At 56.4% G+C, this 15,413-nt stretch overlaps 1 protein-coding gene across 20 annotated transcripts in view; it reads right to left on the bottom strand.

Annotated features, from left to right (window-relative positions):
- Positions 1-315: 315 nt before the first annotated feature.
- Positions 316-15,413, bottom strand: part of Tnk2 (tyrosine kinase non receptor 2) — a 49,789-nt gene continuing 34,691 nt past the window's right edge. For 6 of the 20 annotated variants that reach the window (XM_051149774.1, XM_051149783.1, XM_051149782.1 and 3 more), the window contains 13 exons: positions 14,427-14,648; positions 12,950-13,102; positions 12,286-12,563; positions 11,624-11,750; positions 11,085-11,231; positions 10,896-10,990; positions 6,951-7,145; positions 4,645-4,736; positions 3,840-3,959; positions 1,947-3,286; positions 1,759-1,854; positions 1,469-1,600; positions 316-573 (listed from right to left, as the gene is read on the bottom strand). In XM_051149774.1, coding sequence (XP_051005731.1) covers positions 1,469-1,600; positions 1,759-1,854; positions 1,947-3,286; positions 3,840-3,959; positions 4,645-4,736; positions 6,951-7,145; positions 10,896-10,990; positions 11,085-11,231; positions 11,624-11,750; positions 12,286-12,563; positions 12,950-13,102; positions 14,427-14,648 — 2,997 coding nt within the window. In that variant the 3' untranslated portion in view covers positions 316-573. The remainder of the gene's footprint in view (positions 574-1,468; positions 1,601-1,758; positions 1,855-1,946; positions 3,287-3,839; positions 3,960-4,644; positions 4,737-6,950; positions 7,146-10,895; positions 10,991-11,084; positions 11,232-11,623; positions 11,751-12,285; positions 12,564-12,949; positions 13,103-14,426; positions 14,649-15,413) is intronic. The other 14 variants (XM_051149777.1, XM_051149785.1, XM_051149780.1 and 11 more) reach the window with 6 other exon arrangements.

The raw sequence follows: 15,413 nt of genomic DNA, 5'->3' as shown, positions 1-15,413 counted from the left end.
TGAGGGGGCTCACAGGTACAAGATGCTAAGACCAGCCAAGCCCACAAGTTCACAGTGAAGCCACGGGTTACATTCTGCCCCGACACTCTAGATGCCTACAGGGGCTCCCCGGAAAAGGGCCCAGCCCTGAGGAGGGCCTGTTGGGGGCTGGCCCACTCTTCTGAGTGGCCAACATATCCTTCTTGTCCAAGCCAAGCCTGGCTTCCTCTCAGTCTAGTCCCCCAGAGGAAAGCCTGGGGACACACACTAGCCACTAGCCCAGCCTTGATCTGGAGCCAGAGGCAGGTCACACACAGGGCCTGCCAGGCAGTCTCGCCTTCACAAGGCTCCTTCCCACCTCTTGGTTGGGGCACTGAGGGCTGAACCAAGGTGTACAGAACAGTGCTGGGTGGGTGGAGAGTGAGGTGGGCAAGGCGGGGCTCCCAGCCTCCTGCTGCCTGGCCTCGCTCTGTCCACTGGGAGCAGCAGGCAGTAGTGGGTCCTTCAGGCCTGAGACAGGGCACCCTGACCCACAGACAGGTTCACGTGGTTCCTTTAAGGGCAAACCGTTGCTCTCCAGTCAACCGTCAGCGTCTGAAAGAAGAAATAACCAGAAAGTTCATCCATCGACATGGGCCAGATAAACAGCTTGTGGGAAATTCAGGGTCACAAGAGAGAGCCACTGCCTTGAGGTGAGTGTGAGTGTGTAAATACAGGCATGCTCGGGCCACAAGGTGTGTGTAGAGAGCAGAGGAAACCTCGCCCGCCTTCTTTTTTTTTTTTGGTTTTTCGAGACAGGGTTTCTCTGTGTAGCCTTGGCCATCCTGGACTCACTTTGTAGACCAGGCTGGCCTCGAACTCACAGCGATCCGCCTGCCTCTGCCTCCCGAGTGCTGGGATTAAAGGCGTGCGCCACCACGCCCAGCTCCTCGCCCGCCTTCTTGAGACAGGGTCTCTGTTGTTTTTCCGCTGCCGTACAGCAGGCCGCGGCCTCCCATCTCTTCCAGAGGAGCAATGGAGCTGCAGAGGCTCGGGCTAGGTCTCCGGCTTTTGTATGGGCTCTGGAGATTCAAACCCAGGTTCTCGTTCTCATGTTATCAAGCATCCTAGTCACTGAGCCGCCTTTCTCCCTGCACTAACTGGCGCTCTAAACAGAAATACGGTCAAAGGATCGGGACTGAAATGCTCTCCATGAAGGACCCGGGCAGCTGGGGAGCCAGGCTCCTTCAGGGCTCCCTGTTGCCTCTTTTGCTCGTCAACTCATCATAAAAACCAAGTGTCTAAAAAGTCTAAGTGAATTCATTTAGGGAGTTCTTTCCCAGCCAAACCCCCTGACTCTAGGGTCCTGTACCTCCCCTCTCCCCTACCAGCTGGGGACTCCCTGGCTACGTGTGACCCTTCAAGGATAGGTAGGCTTTCCTCCACATTGCTATACCCCAAAGACAGCTCTCCTGGGATGGAGGGAGGTGGGGCACAGCATGTGACTCACTCACTTGTGATGGGCAGGGCCACAGGAACCCAGAAGGTGGCAGCCGGCTTGCTCCAGGTTCCAGTCAAACATCTCCAGGACTTTGTGGCACTCCACCCGTGGCCGGAGACCCAGCCCGAAGAGCTGCTCCACCTGAGGGGCAGAGGGTGGTGGTGCCATGGGACACATTGGGGCCAAGGGGTACCGGAACAGAATGGGGGCACAGGACTCAAGCTAGTGGGTAGGGTGAGGCGCAGCAGGACCAGCTTTTGGGGCCCCTGGATGCCAGAGCAGGCAGGAAGTGATAGTACCTTCAGATGCTGGGCAGCCCTCTGCACGCTCCAGCTGTGGCTCTGCAGGGCAGCCTGGCACTCCTCTGTGGTCACCCCATGCACCATGGCCTGCAGCTGGGCATACCCACCCATCAGCACCACTTGGGCCCATTCCTCTGGGTCCCTCAGACCCCTGCCCTTCACCTGGATGTGGGCCTGGCACTCACCATCTGGATCTTGTCTGCTGGCCGTGCAGCCTCTTGCCCATCACCCGGGTAGCCCCTCTGTGGCAGCCGAGCGGTGGCCCTCAGGGCTGGTGGCCGGTTGCTGTTATTGGTGGAGAAGTTGGCCTTTGGGTCTGGGGCGGCCTGAGGCATAGGTCGAACAGTGGCCGTGGGGGCAGCGGGGGCTGGGGTAGTGGGTGGGGGTAGCAGTAGGGGCACAGGCAAGGAGGCTGGCTCTTCGGGGCTCTGGGCCTCCTGCAGGAAGCGCTGGTAGCGCTCCAAGTAAGGAGGGCGCTCAGGCAGCAGGTAGTAGTGAGTGCTGCTGACCTTCCTGCCGTCACGGACGATGGGCAGGATGCAGGGGCCGGCCCGGGAGCCAGGAGCCTGGATCACTTGAGGTGTGGCGTATTTAGGGTCTGAGGCAAAGCTTTGGGTGGTGGGCATGGTCTTTCCAGGTGAGCTAGAGAGCCGGTGTGGTAGTGGAGAGCTGCCAGGCGGCACTAGGGGGCTTGGGGTCCTTGAACCTTGAGGGGACAGGGGTTCCCGAGGAGGCACCCGGGGAGGGGAGGCAGGTCCAGGCCACCGACTTGTTTCTTCCTCGCCTGAGGGAGCTGGAGATAGCTCCACACGTGGACGTGTGGGCCGAGGGGGGATAGGTACCCGGGGTGGCACCTGGGGCTTGTCGTCACCTGCTGGGGTAGGGGAGGGGGTCAGTTGGCCAGTGGGGACCTGTAGCTGCCGCATACACTCCTGCTGCAGTGCCTGGAAGATCTCTGCAGTCTGGGCCGAGCTGGGTGGCTTGCCTCCACCCTGAGGTGGAAGGAACAGGTTATCCTCCAGGGCAGGGGGCAGCTGCACCTGCTCAGGCACAAAGGCATAGTTGGTCTCACCCTGGCTGGGCCCAGGAGGGAGCCCTGCACCCACTAGGCTGTTGTTAATAGAGCTGACTTCAAAGTCTTCCTCATCTTGGGCTACATCATCGTAGGCAGGGGGTGGGGGCAGCGGGCGAGCGTCCCAGTCTACCACAGGTGTGGGATGTAAAGGTCGTGGCAGTGCCCGTGTGGGGCTCTGTGGTGGTGTCTTGTCCAGCAAGGAGCAGGCATCCATGGCCAACTGTGCCAAGGAGGGTGCACAGGGCCGTGCGGTTGGGACCACAGGCTCCTCGCCGAAGTCGATGAGCGTGAGCTCGCCCCCGCTGCTGCGGCCTGCCTTAGTGCCCAGTACTCGAGCCGAGGGCTTTGCTAGCCACAGCCCCCGGGGCAGGGCTGGCTTCCTCAGGCCAAGCCTCTTGAAGTCACTGGACAGAGGGTCTTGGTCCTCACTCACTGGGTCGTATGTTGGCTCTGTGATTTAAAAAAAAAACAAAAACAAAAAACACCCCAATAGGGAGATGGTGTCAGATATAAATAGGGAACAAGGGAAGGTAGGATGTGTGAAAGAAGACCAAGTATCTCCCACCAACTATCCACTACCAACTCCCCTGAAGGTTAGCTCCTACTGCCAGGAGTAATCTGACCCCATTCAAAACAGGACAGAACCTTTTCTCTCTGCCTCTAAGCTAGAGCAGGCACCACCCACTCACACCTGTCTCTGATGTTCCTTCCATAACACAAGGGCCCCTAACTCGCTCCTAGTTAGTAGCCCCCACCCCACCTCTACAGCGGCACACCATCAGAGCAGATATGGAAGGAAGTCCTGATAGCTACCACCACATCCCAGAGGCAACCTCTGTCTGTCTGAAGAGCGTGAGGCTGGCTAAGACCCAGCAGAGCACATCAAGGCCAGGCTTTGAGGGTACAGATCAGGGAGGCAGGCATGCCGGGCCAGACCAGCAGCAAAAGCTCACAGCACACACCCAACTCCCTTCCCACACAGCCAGCCACCAGGGCTCTGTACCTTCCAGGAGAGGAGTAGTGAGAGGAGAGAGAGGGCGGGGGCAGGGGCCCAGGCACCCTGAGCAGCCCCACTTACTCTGAGTGAAGATGGCAGGCTGAGGTGGGCGAGGTGGAGGCTCCCCTGTAAGAAAGGCCATGCGGACAGGGGAGGCAGACAAGGAGAGTGACAGAGCGAGGCAGGGATGAGGTGGAGGGCATAGAGCCAGATGGAGCAGACAGAAGAATTGAGGTAGAGGGGAAGGGGGAGAGAGGGAGAGAGGGCAGAGAAAAGGGGGAGAGAGGGAGCAAGCAAGCACAAGAGACAGGGGGAGAGAGGAACGGGGGGAGAGGGAGAGAGAGAGGGAAAGAGGGGAAGAGAGGGAGAGATGAGCAGGAGTAAGCAAATGCACAAACCCAACTGAGATGGGAAGGAACAGGGAGTAGGGAGGCAGGTGGAAGGACTGTTCTAGAATGACAGGCACAGGCTCTGGGGGGTGGGTGGGGCTTGGGCTGAGCTGGAGAACAGAGTAGTGTGGGTGTTGGCTTGGGAGAGAAGAGCATGGTTAGGGAAGTCAGGGAAGCCAAGGTCTGAAGAGCCTGGTGAGGAGGGAGGGAGGAGGAAGCTGAGGCTGCAGGGCCCAGGCAGGACCAACCCAAGGATACCCTCCTCGGCGGATACAGCTGCCTCTCTTCTCCCACCCCACGCCTAGCCAGAGCCAGGGATGCAGCTGTCCCCATAGGACAACAGCAGGCTCAGGGCGGCTTAAGGCAGTGCCCTCTTCTAGGTGGCCGGTAAGCTGGAACACCGAGGACGGAAGGACTCTTACTTTTTACCCTTCCTAGGTGCTGGGTGGGTCGGGAGGTGCTCGGCTCCACGCTCAGCAGGTCGGGGGGGTCCATGGGGTTTCCCAGGTAGAGTCTGTTGGGACAGAAGCAGGTCAGAAGGTGAAGCGATGGCAGAGGACAGACACCTCTGGCAGATGTGCAGGCCCCACGCCCTAAGGCCAGGCCAAACCCACCACAAAGCCACCTCCTGACTGTTTAGGGGACAATGCAAAGGACTAAGATTTATCTTAGAGGAAGCTGAGTGACAGACCCGAGTCATAAGGCTCCCAGACTCCTGGGTCTGTATAGCTCCTAACCCTTCACCCAGAGGGGCCCACCGCGGGGACAGGACACCTGACCCAAGCTGAGAAGCTGGTCCTTAATAACTGACGGCACCTCCAACCCATGCTGGGCACCTGCCTGCTGCCATGCTCTTGTCCTACAGACCCTTATAGGAGACTGGACAGGAGCACTTGCTGCTAAGCCCCTAGCAGGGTGGGCAGGAGGCAGGTTCCTGCCGAGCCACAGGACCTGGGGCAGACACTGACCAGCCCCGGTGCTGACTGTCCATAGATCTGGGATCTGCGACTTAGTCACCAAGGCTGAGTAAAGCCTGGAAGAATGAGGCTGGGCTGGCTGAAGCACTTCAGAAATGGGGCAGAGGGTGCAGGCCTCCAACTGCACGAGCCTCCTTTCCCCTCCCCTCCCTCTGATTTCTCAGGCCCTCACCTGGTTCCTGTGAGCCCTTCAAGGGCCTGGTGTTGTGGTGTGGGGGACACAGAATAAAGGCCTGGTTTACCATCCTCAGGAGGAGGCAGCTGGAGAAAGGACCAGAGAGGCCTAGCAGGAGAGCTGACACAGACTGAATAGGATGGGCGGGGCACCAACCAAGAAGTGCCTGATTCTGGGTTTTCCCCAGGGGGCCCCCAATGACCTCACTCTACCTAAAGGGGACTGAGTCCCTCCCAAGCAGACTGAGCTCTGTAGACAGACACGGGGCATGCTAAGCTCCTTCCAGGTCTGCTCGCACCTCTGGGAAGCAAACTGGCTCCTGCCTGGGCCTGTACACAAGACATGAGACCTGACCTCATAGGTTCGGGGCTCCAAAACTCTGGAACCCCCTGACAGGAAATGCTGCTCAGAGGCAAGTGTCTCCCCATGTGTCAGAAGGTGGCGCCTCCTCCGGTGAAGTCACAGGGGACTTTTTAGCAAGTAAGAATGAGTTCATCCTTGAGATTTCCTGACCTTGATTTTATCTAGTGAAAAACTGCCCACAGACAGGCGCTCTGCCCCACAGATGTGGCAAAGTGGTGCTGGGAAAAAGAGAATGCTGGGGGCCCAGCAAGAAGTGTCCTGGCCTCCCTACCCGCAGCCCATCTGGGCTCTCCGCTGGCACCTACACCTTGTCCCAACCCGCCTCCACACCCTACTCTTGTAGAGCAGGTGGGCTTCGGGAACAAAAGCAGCTGCGAGGGAAGAAATGAGTAACTTGAGCAGAGCCACACGGCACGGTGAGGCTGAGAGCGAATGCAGAGAAGACCTCTGCTAATTCACGCCTCAGACACCTACACATCTAAGGCAAAAGCTGCAGCACACTGCAGGGCTGCGAGGCTTGCAGAGTCAGCATGCAGTGATGGGCCTAACTCACTTGTCCAGCAGTGCTAAACCAGACAGCACAGGGGAGACCATCAGTGTCTCACACAATGGCAACGAAAAACAACTCAGCACAGAAATGTATGTGGTCCAAGAGTCTCACTAAAGGCAGGGTCACTGAGGACAAATGGTAAGACCCTGGGATGGGAAAAGTTACTTCACACCTGGGCGCTGTTGTTGGCAGCCTGTCACGATAGAGTAAAGGAACTGACTATGGGAAGACACGCACGTGTACATGGCTGGAAGGCCAGTGTCCAAATCAGTTCAGGATAGGAGACCAGTGTGCGTTATGTGTAAGCTTCAAGGTGTGGTGTGGTGACAATCTTGTGCAGGTGACTGAAGGTGCTCAGCAGCCAAGGGGCAAAGGTTGTGACTGCCCAACAGCTTCCTGCTCTAGGAAAAACTGGGAACAGAAGCTTCCATGACAGACCCTACTTGGTGGAAAGGCCAACCAGGCAAGGCCTTAGCCATGCCTGGCATCGTGGCTTGGGGAATGCCGTCTGGCGGCTCCTGGTGCTGCCTGCTTTGAGCAGCACTTTAACTGAGAGGCCTTTACCCCATCAGCAACACACAGCCCCATCGATGGAGCCTGCGAGAGCTTGTGTGTGGTGTGGCGAGGGTCAACAATGTTGGGAGACCAGGACCAGGTACTCACTCATCAATCCTGTCAGGGAATCCCCAGCAGTGGCGAGGGTCACTGTCGCCATGCCCTGTATGAATGAAGCTATTCTGTAGAGGTTGACTGATGTCCTGGGCAGACAGGCCTGCCACGGAAGTCACCACGTTTCGAGGGAAGGGTCCTACGCACAGCGTCCGTGTGTTCTGACCACGCCACCAGTAGTTCTCCGCCCTGTGTGACAGAGGTAACACAGTGAGTACCAGGTACGGGAGTACAAGTGACCCCAAAGGGACCCTTCTCATACCAAGGTCCCTACTCCTGGGACCTGGCTACCTTGCCAGAGACGAGACCTCAAAATCAGTCTGGATACCAGTCCACTTTCCCCAACAGCAACAGCAGCACCATAACCTGCCACTCCCTGAAGAGGGCCTGCCTATTTGCTCAGCCTTACCCTAAGCTCCTCTGGGTAGGCTGGGTAGCTTTTCCTACAGTCTACAAATAAACAGGTTCCAACAAGTGACCTGACTAGCACATTTACTAGAATGATCACAGAGGACCCAATATTCAAATCAGTTAAGTCTGCAAAGCCAGGTCACTCTCGCAGTACATGTTTCCCTCCTCCAGTCAGGGTCTGGCCTTGGTCTTCTTAGGGCCACTAGGGTTCAGCAGCGCCCTAGGAAGTCTGAGTGCTATAGCAGGCGAGGGGAGCCCAGGAGTTTAAGACCATGCCTTCCGGTTACTAGTCATCACTTGCATGCAGCTCTTCAAGACACAGGAGCTCGTGGAGACCCAGGCCTTTTCCCCAGTGGGCTTCACACCACCTGAGAGCAGAGCTATGCGCTCCAGCCTTGCTGTCCTCCCCATCCTCAGGATGAGGCCAATCCTTGCCTTACAGTCAGGGATCCAGAAAGGAGACGCAGAATTTCCGGTATGGCAAACCATCAAGACCCCAGTCCCTCACTCCGCAGACAAAACACGAGCAAACCTGTACCTGGCCCAGCTGAGGCCCATTCAGCATGCAAGCAAGTAGAAAAAGGGATGACACTCTCTCCGGAAACTCCGGATGCCCCAAAAGCTGACTGCTGAGGCCCCTGCATCTGCTGCTTGTACCTAAAGAAGTGGGCGGAGTCTGGGCACCAGTGAGAGCCCTCTTGCTGCAGGGACATATCCACACCACCACTGCCCGCCCTATCTCCTCACGGTCACATCATCTGTCCCAGAGCCACGACGGAGAAGCTGGAGAGGTGCTGTGCGCTGCCACAGCTGCCTTCTGGTCACTAAGGCTGCCTGCTGGCCCACCACCAGACACAGCCACCCTGTGATTACTCCCTGCCTTCAGGGTCGGAAGGGCAGGGAAGGAAGGAAGAAAGGACAACACCCTGAGAAGGGACAAGTCTCATCTGAAAATAGCAGATCCATTCCAAAGAGAGAAGGACCTCAGCTGCAGAGCAGCCCATGGAAAGTGTAGGACAGCAGTGCCTGCCCTGCACCCAGAGTGGGCTGCTCTCCCAATGCCAGCGGCTCCTCAAGGCAGCCCCTCACTACCCTGGGCTGGCCCTAGACTCTACCTGGCCCACCCCGAGGTGCTTGTTAACTCAGCCGCAGCCGAGGCAGAAATATTACCCAAACATTCTGCTCATGACACACACAACCCTACCTTGTCCCTGAGGGCACAGACTCAGTGCCTTCCACCCCTCCTACCACAGGAAGTGGAGGCTGTGGGACAGGACAGGCCAAGAACCTGCCGATGGATTTCAAAACCTCTGCCCTCACTCAGTAACAGTTCCAAAAAAACAAAAACAAAAACAAAACACACACACACAGAAGGGCTGCAGCCATCTTACCTGCCAAGTGAGACACCTGAGAGAGGCCAGTCATCACTTATACCTTCAAGTCTGTTTTTATTTTTATTTTTTAGTTCTTTTGGACAGGGTCCTTCTATGTAATCCCAAACGTCCTGGAACTCACTCTATGGACCAGACTGGCTTCAACCTCACAGAGCTCCTTCTGCCTCTGCCTCCCACCTGGGATTACAGGTGTGCACCACCATGCTCCATATACCCCCAAATCTAGGCGAGCCCCCAAACTCAGCTCCCAGAATACCTAGCTGCCCTCTCTCTGCCTGAAACCCTGAGGATGGAGCTTACAGAGTCTGAGCACTGGGGCATGCTCATAGAGCGGGGACTAGGGAGCACACTAAAGCCAGCTGCAGAGAAGAGAGACACAAGGCCAGGAGACAAGCGGGAAGAATGTCAGGAGCCACAGAGAGGAGCCCAGCCTGAGGAGACACAGCGGCTCAAGCACCTGGAGACATGGAAGTAAACAAACAGCAATCCCGGGCAACCACAGACACACACACAGGCCCACTCCCAAGGGCTCACCGGCTGCTGTGGCCTCGTGCCCCTCACCTCCCACCTCCTGAGCAGTTCCAGGGACCAAGCAAGAGCCGGCACCTCAGAGGGAGGCGGTCTAGGAGCTGAACCATCCGCTGTGGCAGTATCAGGAGCTGACGCCAACTGGAGCCTGGGGCGCAAGGGCAGGACTGGGTGCACCCAGGACAACCTCCCAGGAAAAACCACTCCCCCGGCCCCTCCTGCAGCCTGCTTTGCTCTCAGTGACCCAGGGCACCGGTTCTAGAGACACGCAGGAAGCTCCTGAGTTGCCCCATGGGAGCATAGGCTCTGACTGGAGCAGGAGTTGAGACTGGTAAACACCTGTGGCCAGAGGAGCACAGGACGGAGCTGGATGCAAGGCTTCCTGGCTCCTTTAAGTAGCAATGGCTAAAGGCCAACTGCTGGCACTAAGTCTCTGTCAGGTACCTCCAAGGAGGTCACCGCCCTCCCCCTCTCCAGTCTACCTATCTCTAGGCTGTTTCCAGTGTACTACCTCTCCTGCGCCCCTTACTTCCCCCCAGGTCCAAACACGCGTATGGTTCCCTCCTGCCTCCGTGTCTCCCCTAGCAGTTTTCTGCTTTCTTTCTTCTATCATCAACTCCCATTCTCTGTAACCTAGAGAATGAACATCACTCTTGCTACAAGAATGGAACGTGAGCCCGGCATGAGAGAGCCCTGGTCTGTGGTAGTGGGGCGGGGCCACAGTGGGTACAGGTAAATCCAAGACACCCAGGGCCCATTTCACTGACTCAGGCTGACTCGCCCAACTCACCAAGCCCAGGAAGGGTGCCTGCACGTGTCCTTACCCAGTTCTGAGTCAGAGGAGGGGAGTACAGGGGATCCCCACTCTGCCTCACTTTTCTTCCTGGTCCCCTACACTCACCCACAGTCCCAGAGCATAGGCAGCCTGCCCCGGCCAGTTCCTCAGACACTGTGGGGATCAGCCCACTGGAGGGCCAGGGCAGGTGCTGGGGATGAGACACATGGGGATGCAGGTAGGAGGCTGAGGCTAGGGACGCCATCCCTAGAGTTTCGGCTGGTTGGACACACTGCAGTCCTTACCAGGAAGGGCTGGGAAGGGAGTCCGCTGACTGGGGAACCCTGGGAGGCTCAACAGGAGGGATGGGAAGTTGCCGAAAGGGCGAGGTAGAGCAGAGGAGGCTGTTCGGGAGTCTGATTCTATGCAGCCGGGCATGGCAGGTCCCATTTACAACCCCACGACGCGGAGACAGAGGCAGGAGGATAAGGTGTTCATGGCCAGCCTGAGCTACATGAAACCTCCTCTCTAGAAACTGGGGTCGAGAGGGACCCCTGTGCTGAAGCCAGCAGCAGGGAGAATGAGAAACACTCAGGAATTCTAGCCCTGGCTCCCAGTTCTGAGGCCAAGCTGAGCCACAGCCCTACTCCTCAGCACAAGGGCAGTTTGGCCCTAATACACACAGCCAGGGCTGGAGCCCAGTGAGTAAGGGCAGTGGGCTGGGGTGAGCAGGGAAAATCCCACCTAAGCAGTGGGAGTGGGGCCTGTCACCTGGACACTGCCCAATCCTGCCTGCGTGCTGGGACGGAAACCTTGGAGACAGAGCCCTACCTTCCCTCGATGACAGTGATGACGTCATTCATCTGGATGTGCAGCTTATCTGGCTCCTCAAAGTCCTGAAGGGCCCGCATGTCAGTAGGCTGAGCCTGGGGGCAGGAACAGGTCATTGCCCAGCCCAGGACTAAGCCTTGGACTGTCCCATTTGCACCCCGAGCCACCGTGGGCAGGTCTGGCCCTCACCTCCAGCAGGAAGTCCCGAAGGGCCACAAATGTGGGTCTGTCCTCTGGCTTGTGGGCCCAGCACTGGACCATGACGTTGTAGATGTCTTGGGGGCAGTCCTCAGGCCGGGGCAGGCGTTCCCCTTCCTTGTCAATCTTATGCAGGATCTGCCAGGCAGGGTGGCACAGAGGTTAGGGACAGCAGAGCACCTTCCCGCTGACCTGTCCTACAGCTGAGGATGCTGCCTGACACGTCTGCCCGCCATGACAAAGTTCTGCTGCTAGAGAAGGCTCTGTCCCCAGAGCCCAAAGACCTTTATTCCCAGCCCTAGCTCTGCCCAGGACTCATTTCTCAACCATGTCTTCCTACCCCTATCCCTGCCTGTGACATTCTGGTCAAGCGTTCTCTTTTGTTAAGCTCTCAGAGATGCCATGTCAACACGGGGTATGCGAGAGATGGGAGTCTACCGGAAAAGAACCAGTTCCAACCAGCTCAGGTTGGGAGCAAGGGATGGAGTACTCCCACCGCCACATGAGGAACCCTCTCCCAGCCCCCTCACCTGGCTGCCGTTGAGACCAATCCAGGGCTCCTGGCCATATGTGAACATCTCCCACAGCGTGACCCCAAACATCCAGGTGTCACTGGCATGGGAGAAAGTCCGTGTCTTCAGGCTCTCAGGGGCACACCTGGAAACAGATAAGGGTCAAAGGGAAGGTTTCTTGGGGACCTCTACCTATTATTCCCCCTTAGCTACTACCTCTGTCACCAGGAGACTCCATGATCTCAGCAAATTATCAGCTCAACCAGGGTAGGCCAGGTGCCACCACGACATGCACGCGGATAGCACTAGTCACAGCCTACAGATGACACACAATCTATTCCCGCCTGCCACCAGCTCTACCCAGACACACCTACTGACTGGTCTAGCCTGGCTACTCGCCATACTAACAGCCAGTCCTGTTACCTACCCCAGCAAGTCCCACTGCCCTTTGGGTCCAAAAAGCAGTTATCCTTGTGCCTTCTAGTACCACCCTGGAGAATTCCTTGGGTGGATGTGCAAACATATAAATATATAAGAAAGGTATCCCAGGCCCAGAAACGATGAGGACAGGCCAGGGCAGTCCTGTGGTGGGTAACAGAGGCCCCAGAAGTTTGAGGTGTGGGTCTGCTGAGACTGGATTGGAGCTCAGGCCCTACAAGGCAGCAGCACCTGCCCCTCACCAGGCAAAGGGCACCTTGCGATGTTCTTGCATGACATAGTGGTCATCGTTCTGGGGCAGGGCCCGCATCAGTCCGAAGTCCCCAATCTTGACCAGGTCACGGGTAGCCAGCAGCAGATTCCGAGCAGCCAGGTCACGGTGAATGAACCGCTTGGACTCCAGGTAGCCCATGCCCTCAGCCACCTGTACAGCGTAGCGGCTCAGAGTCCCCAGGAGGAAGTGACCTTGGTGTTTACGTAGCCGGTCCAACAGAGATCCTAGAGGTGCCAGCTCTGTCACCTGAGGCCATACGGAAGACAAAGAGGATAAATCCAGTAGCCGCTCTCCCAGAATTAAGGTCCCCCCCTCCCCACTTCTGGAGGTCTGCCACAGCTACAGTCCTTCCTGACCTGTGTGCTGAGAGCCACGAGTCCTACAGCTTTCCAGGCCTGTCCCTTCAGCCACCCCAAAAACCTGAGCCCCAGAGAGAAGCACCCCAAAGAGGTCAGGCAACACTCCTTGCCAATGAGCTCTGGAAAAATCTAAAGACGGCAGTACCAGGCAGGGCCCTAGTAAACCCCTTTGCCACACGTGGTGGGCGACTACGGCCGCAGGAGGAAGAGCTTGCCTGGGGGCCTAGAAGCTGCAAGCTGCTTTCTGACCCTCCCTCCCACCCAAGCACTCACCATCTTCATAGGTGGTGTGAGTACCACGCCATACAAGCGAATGAGGTTTCGGTGGTCAAGTGAGTGCATAGCGTTGACCTCCCGGATGAAGTCATCCATGGCTTCTGGCTGGCTCAGCACATCGGGTTTCAGGCACTTCACGGCCACACTCACCTGCCCAGAACAGGGTTAGCAGGGAGTTAGGCCTTTCATGGTCCCCAACACTGAGCTAACTGCTCCTTCCAACTCAGTGCAAAGATCCTTGTCTCAGACCTGTTGGTCTGAGTGGGTGAGCATGCCCTCAGAGTTTACATACTGTGTCTCCTGCATGGGGACAGCAGCTGACTGACCTCTAAAGGTCATTAAATGCAGGCCTCTTCTTTCTGGGAAAGTTCCAAAATTAGCAGTGATGGTAAATCAAGAGACAAGCACTATGAAGACAAACTGTAACATAGTCTGACTATGATGCCGTAATCTATAGAACCGCAGGCAGCAATAGCAACTTCCCTAGGAAAGGGGCTGCTGAGCAGCCAGGCCTTGACAGACCCTGTGGGGGTACTATCTGGGAAGTGCTTCTGGCCCATACGTATATTTAAAAATCAGTATTCATTCACTTATTCATTCTCTCTCTCCCTCTCTCTCTGCCAGTGTGTGTGTGTGTGTGTATATATATATATATAAATATGGAAGTTTTTTAAAAAATACAATTAAGAGGAAAAAAGCTATGACTGAAAAAAAGAATCAAAACTGGCCAAAAAAGGCATGGTTGTAAATGCCTTTAATCTAAGAAAGCAGGAGGCAGGGGCAGGCACATCTCCAAGAGTCTGAGGCCAGCCTGGTCTAGCCAGCCAAAGCTTCACAGAGAAACCCTGTCTCAAAAAAGCAAAAAAAAAAAAAAATCAAGATTATGTCTTAGTGCTAGAGACATGGCTTGGTGGTACAGCACTTGCTTCAAGGCTAATCCAATACCATGAAGAAAGGAAAGAACGAGGAGACCAAAGACCCTGACACAGCAGGTTCAAAGACATCCTGGTCTACCCACTGAGATGCTGTCTCAGAACAAAACAGTATCTTCAATGAACTCCACAGAACACCCACGGGATGGGGGTGCCCAGCTGAGCAGCGGAACTGCAGACCACTGGGTTTTCATTTTTCCATGCCCAGTCTTTCATAGTAAGCATTCTATACTTAGACTTGAAAAAAGCCACTGTGCTTAGTAAAACCTGAACATAGGGCTGGAGAGATGGCTCATAGGTTAAGAGCACTGTCTGCTCTTCCAGGGGTCCCGAGTTCAATTCCCAGCAACCACATGGTGGCTCACAGCTATCTATAATTAGATCTCTTCTGATGAGCAGGTGTATATGGAGGCAGAACACTGTATATGTAATAAATAAATATTTTTTTTAAAAAACCCTGAACCTAGCTCAAAAGTGCTTGTACAACCTATTCCTAGACAACTGTCTCCTGACAGGGGAGAAGCGCCCACCCGCGAGCTCACCGTCTTCCCCGCAGGAGCGTCCCATTCACCCCTGCGCACCACGCCAAAGGAGCCATCTCCCAGCTTCTCCAGGAGGCGCAAGTCCTTCTCCCCGATGAGGCAGGTGAGGCTCTGCAGGGTCCCCTCCCCTGCCAGGCCCCCTGGGGTGGGTGAGGGCTTCCGGAAGGTGTTCTGAGAGTGATGAGGAGGGAACTCAGCCTCTAGTCGCTTTCCACTGAACACCTGTTTGAAAGGAGCCAAGGGCCAGATGGAACCCAGGGCCCCAGAGTCACTCAGTCACGCCCTACTGGTAAGCCTCAGACAGCTCCTGGCTTTGCCAGGCTGCCCAGGAGCGGTTTGCTAAAGGCTCACACATCCTCCATTATATACCCTAACTGGGAGCCCACAGATTAATATGCAGCTTGTGGCTGAGGCGACCCCAATTGGTCTGTGAAGACAGAGCTAGCCCAAAGCCCTATAGATAACACCTCTCCTGCCCCACCCCCACCCCATCCTACCCTTCCCTTCCTGAACCTCCTATACAGCACAGACTCTTGCCTCTAGCATACAAAGAGAGGGTAGGAGCCTGAGGGGCCCTCCAAACACCTCCCTGTCCATTTTTAGCCCTGGCCCCTTCTCTGGGTTAACCATTTGGCGCTGTCTGTCTCTACCCTCCCTGGGGAGTCGGCTGTCCTTCATCCTGCCCAGGGGAGAAGATAATTTTAGTCTGAGGTTGAACCATGGGTGTGTGTTATGTGTGTGTATGAGGTCCAGATGAAGCCACTCTTCGCTGGAGAAGGGCCTGGGAAGACAGCTGGGTTTCTGGAGGGGCGCCTAGAGCCAAAGGCTGAGAAGGAAGGGCCAAAGGTCAAGAGACAGGAAGAGAAGGACCATGAATGAGCAGACCTGGCCGTGCAGTCTGACTTGGCTCCCTCCACTGGGGCCGCCGAAGCTCAAGCTGCAGGCTATAGACTCTTGTCACTTCCCTCCCTAAGACTTGGCCAGCCC

Source organism: Acomys russatus, chromosome 8 (assembly GCF_903995435.1).
Source record: "Acomys russatus chromosome 8, mAcoRus1.1, whole genome shotgun sequence".
Taxonomy (NCBI): domain Eukaryota; kingdom Metazoa; phylum Chordata; class Mammalia; order Rodentia; family Muridae; genus Acomys; species Acomys russatus.
Note: the sequence above shows the minus strand (reverse complement) of the source record. Positions and strands in the feature narration are given on the sequence as shown.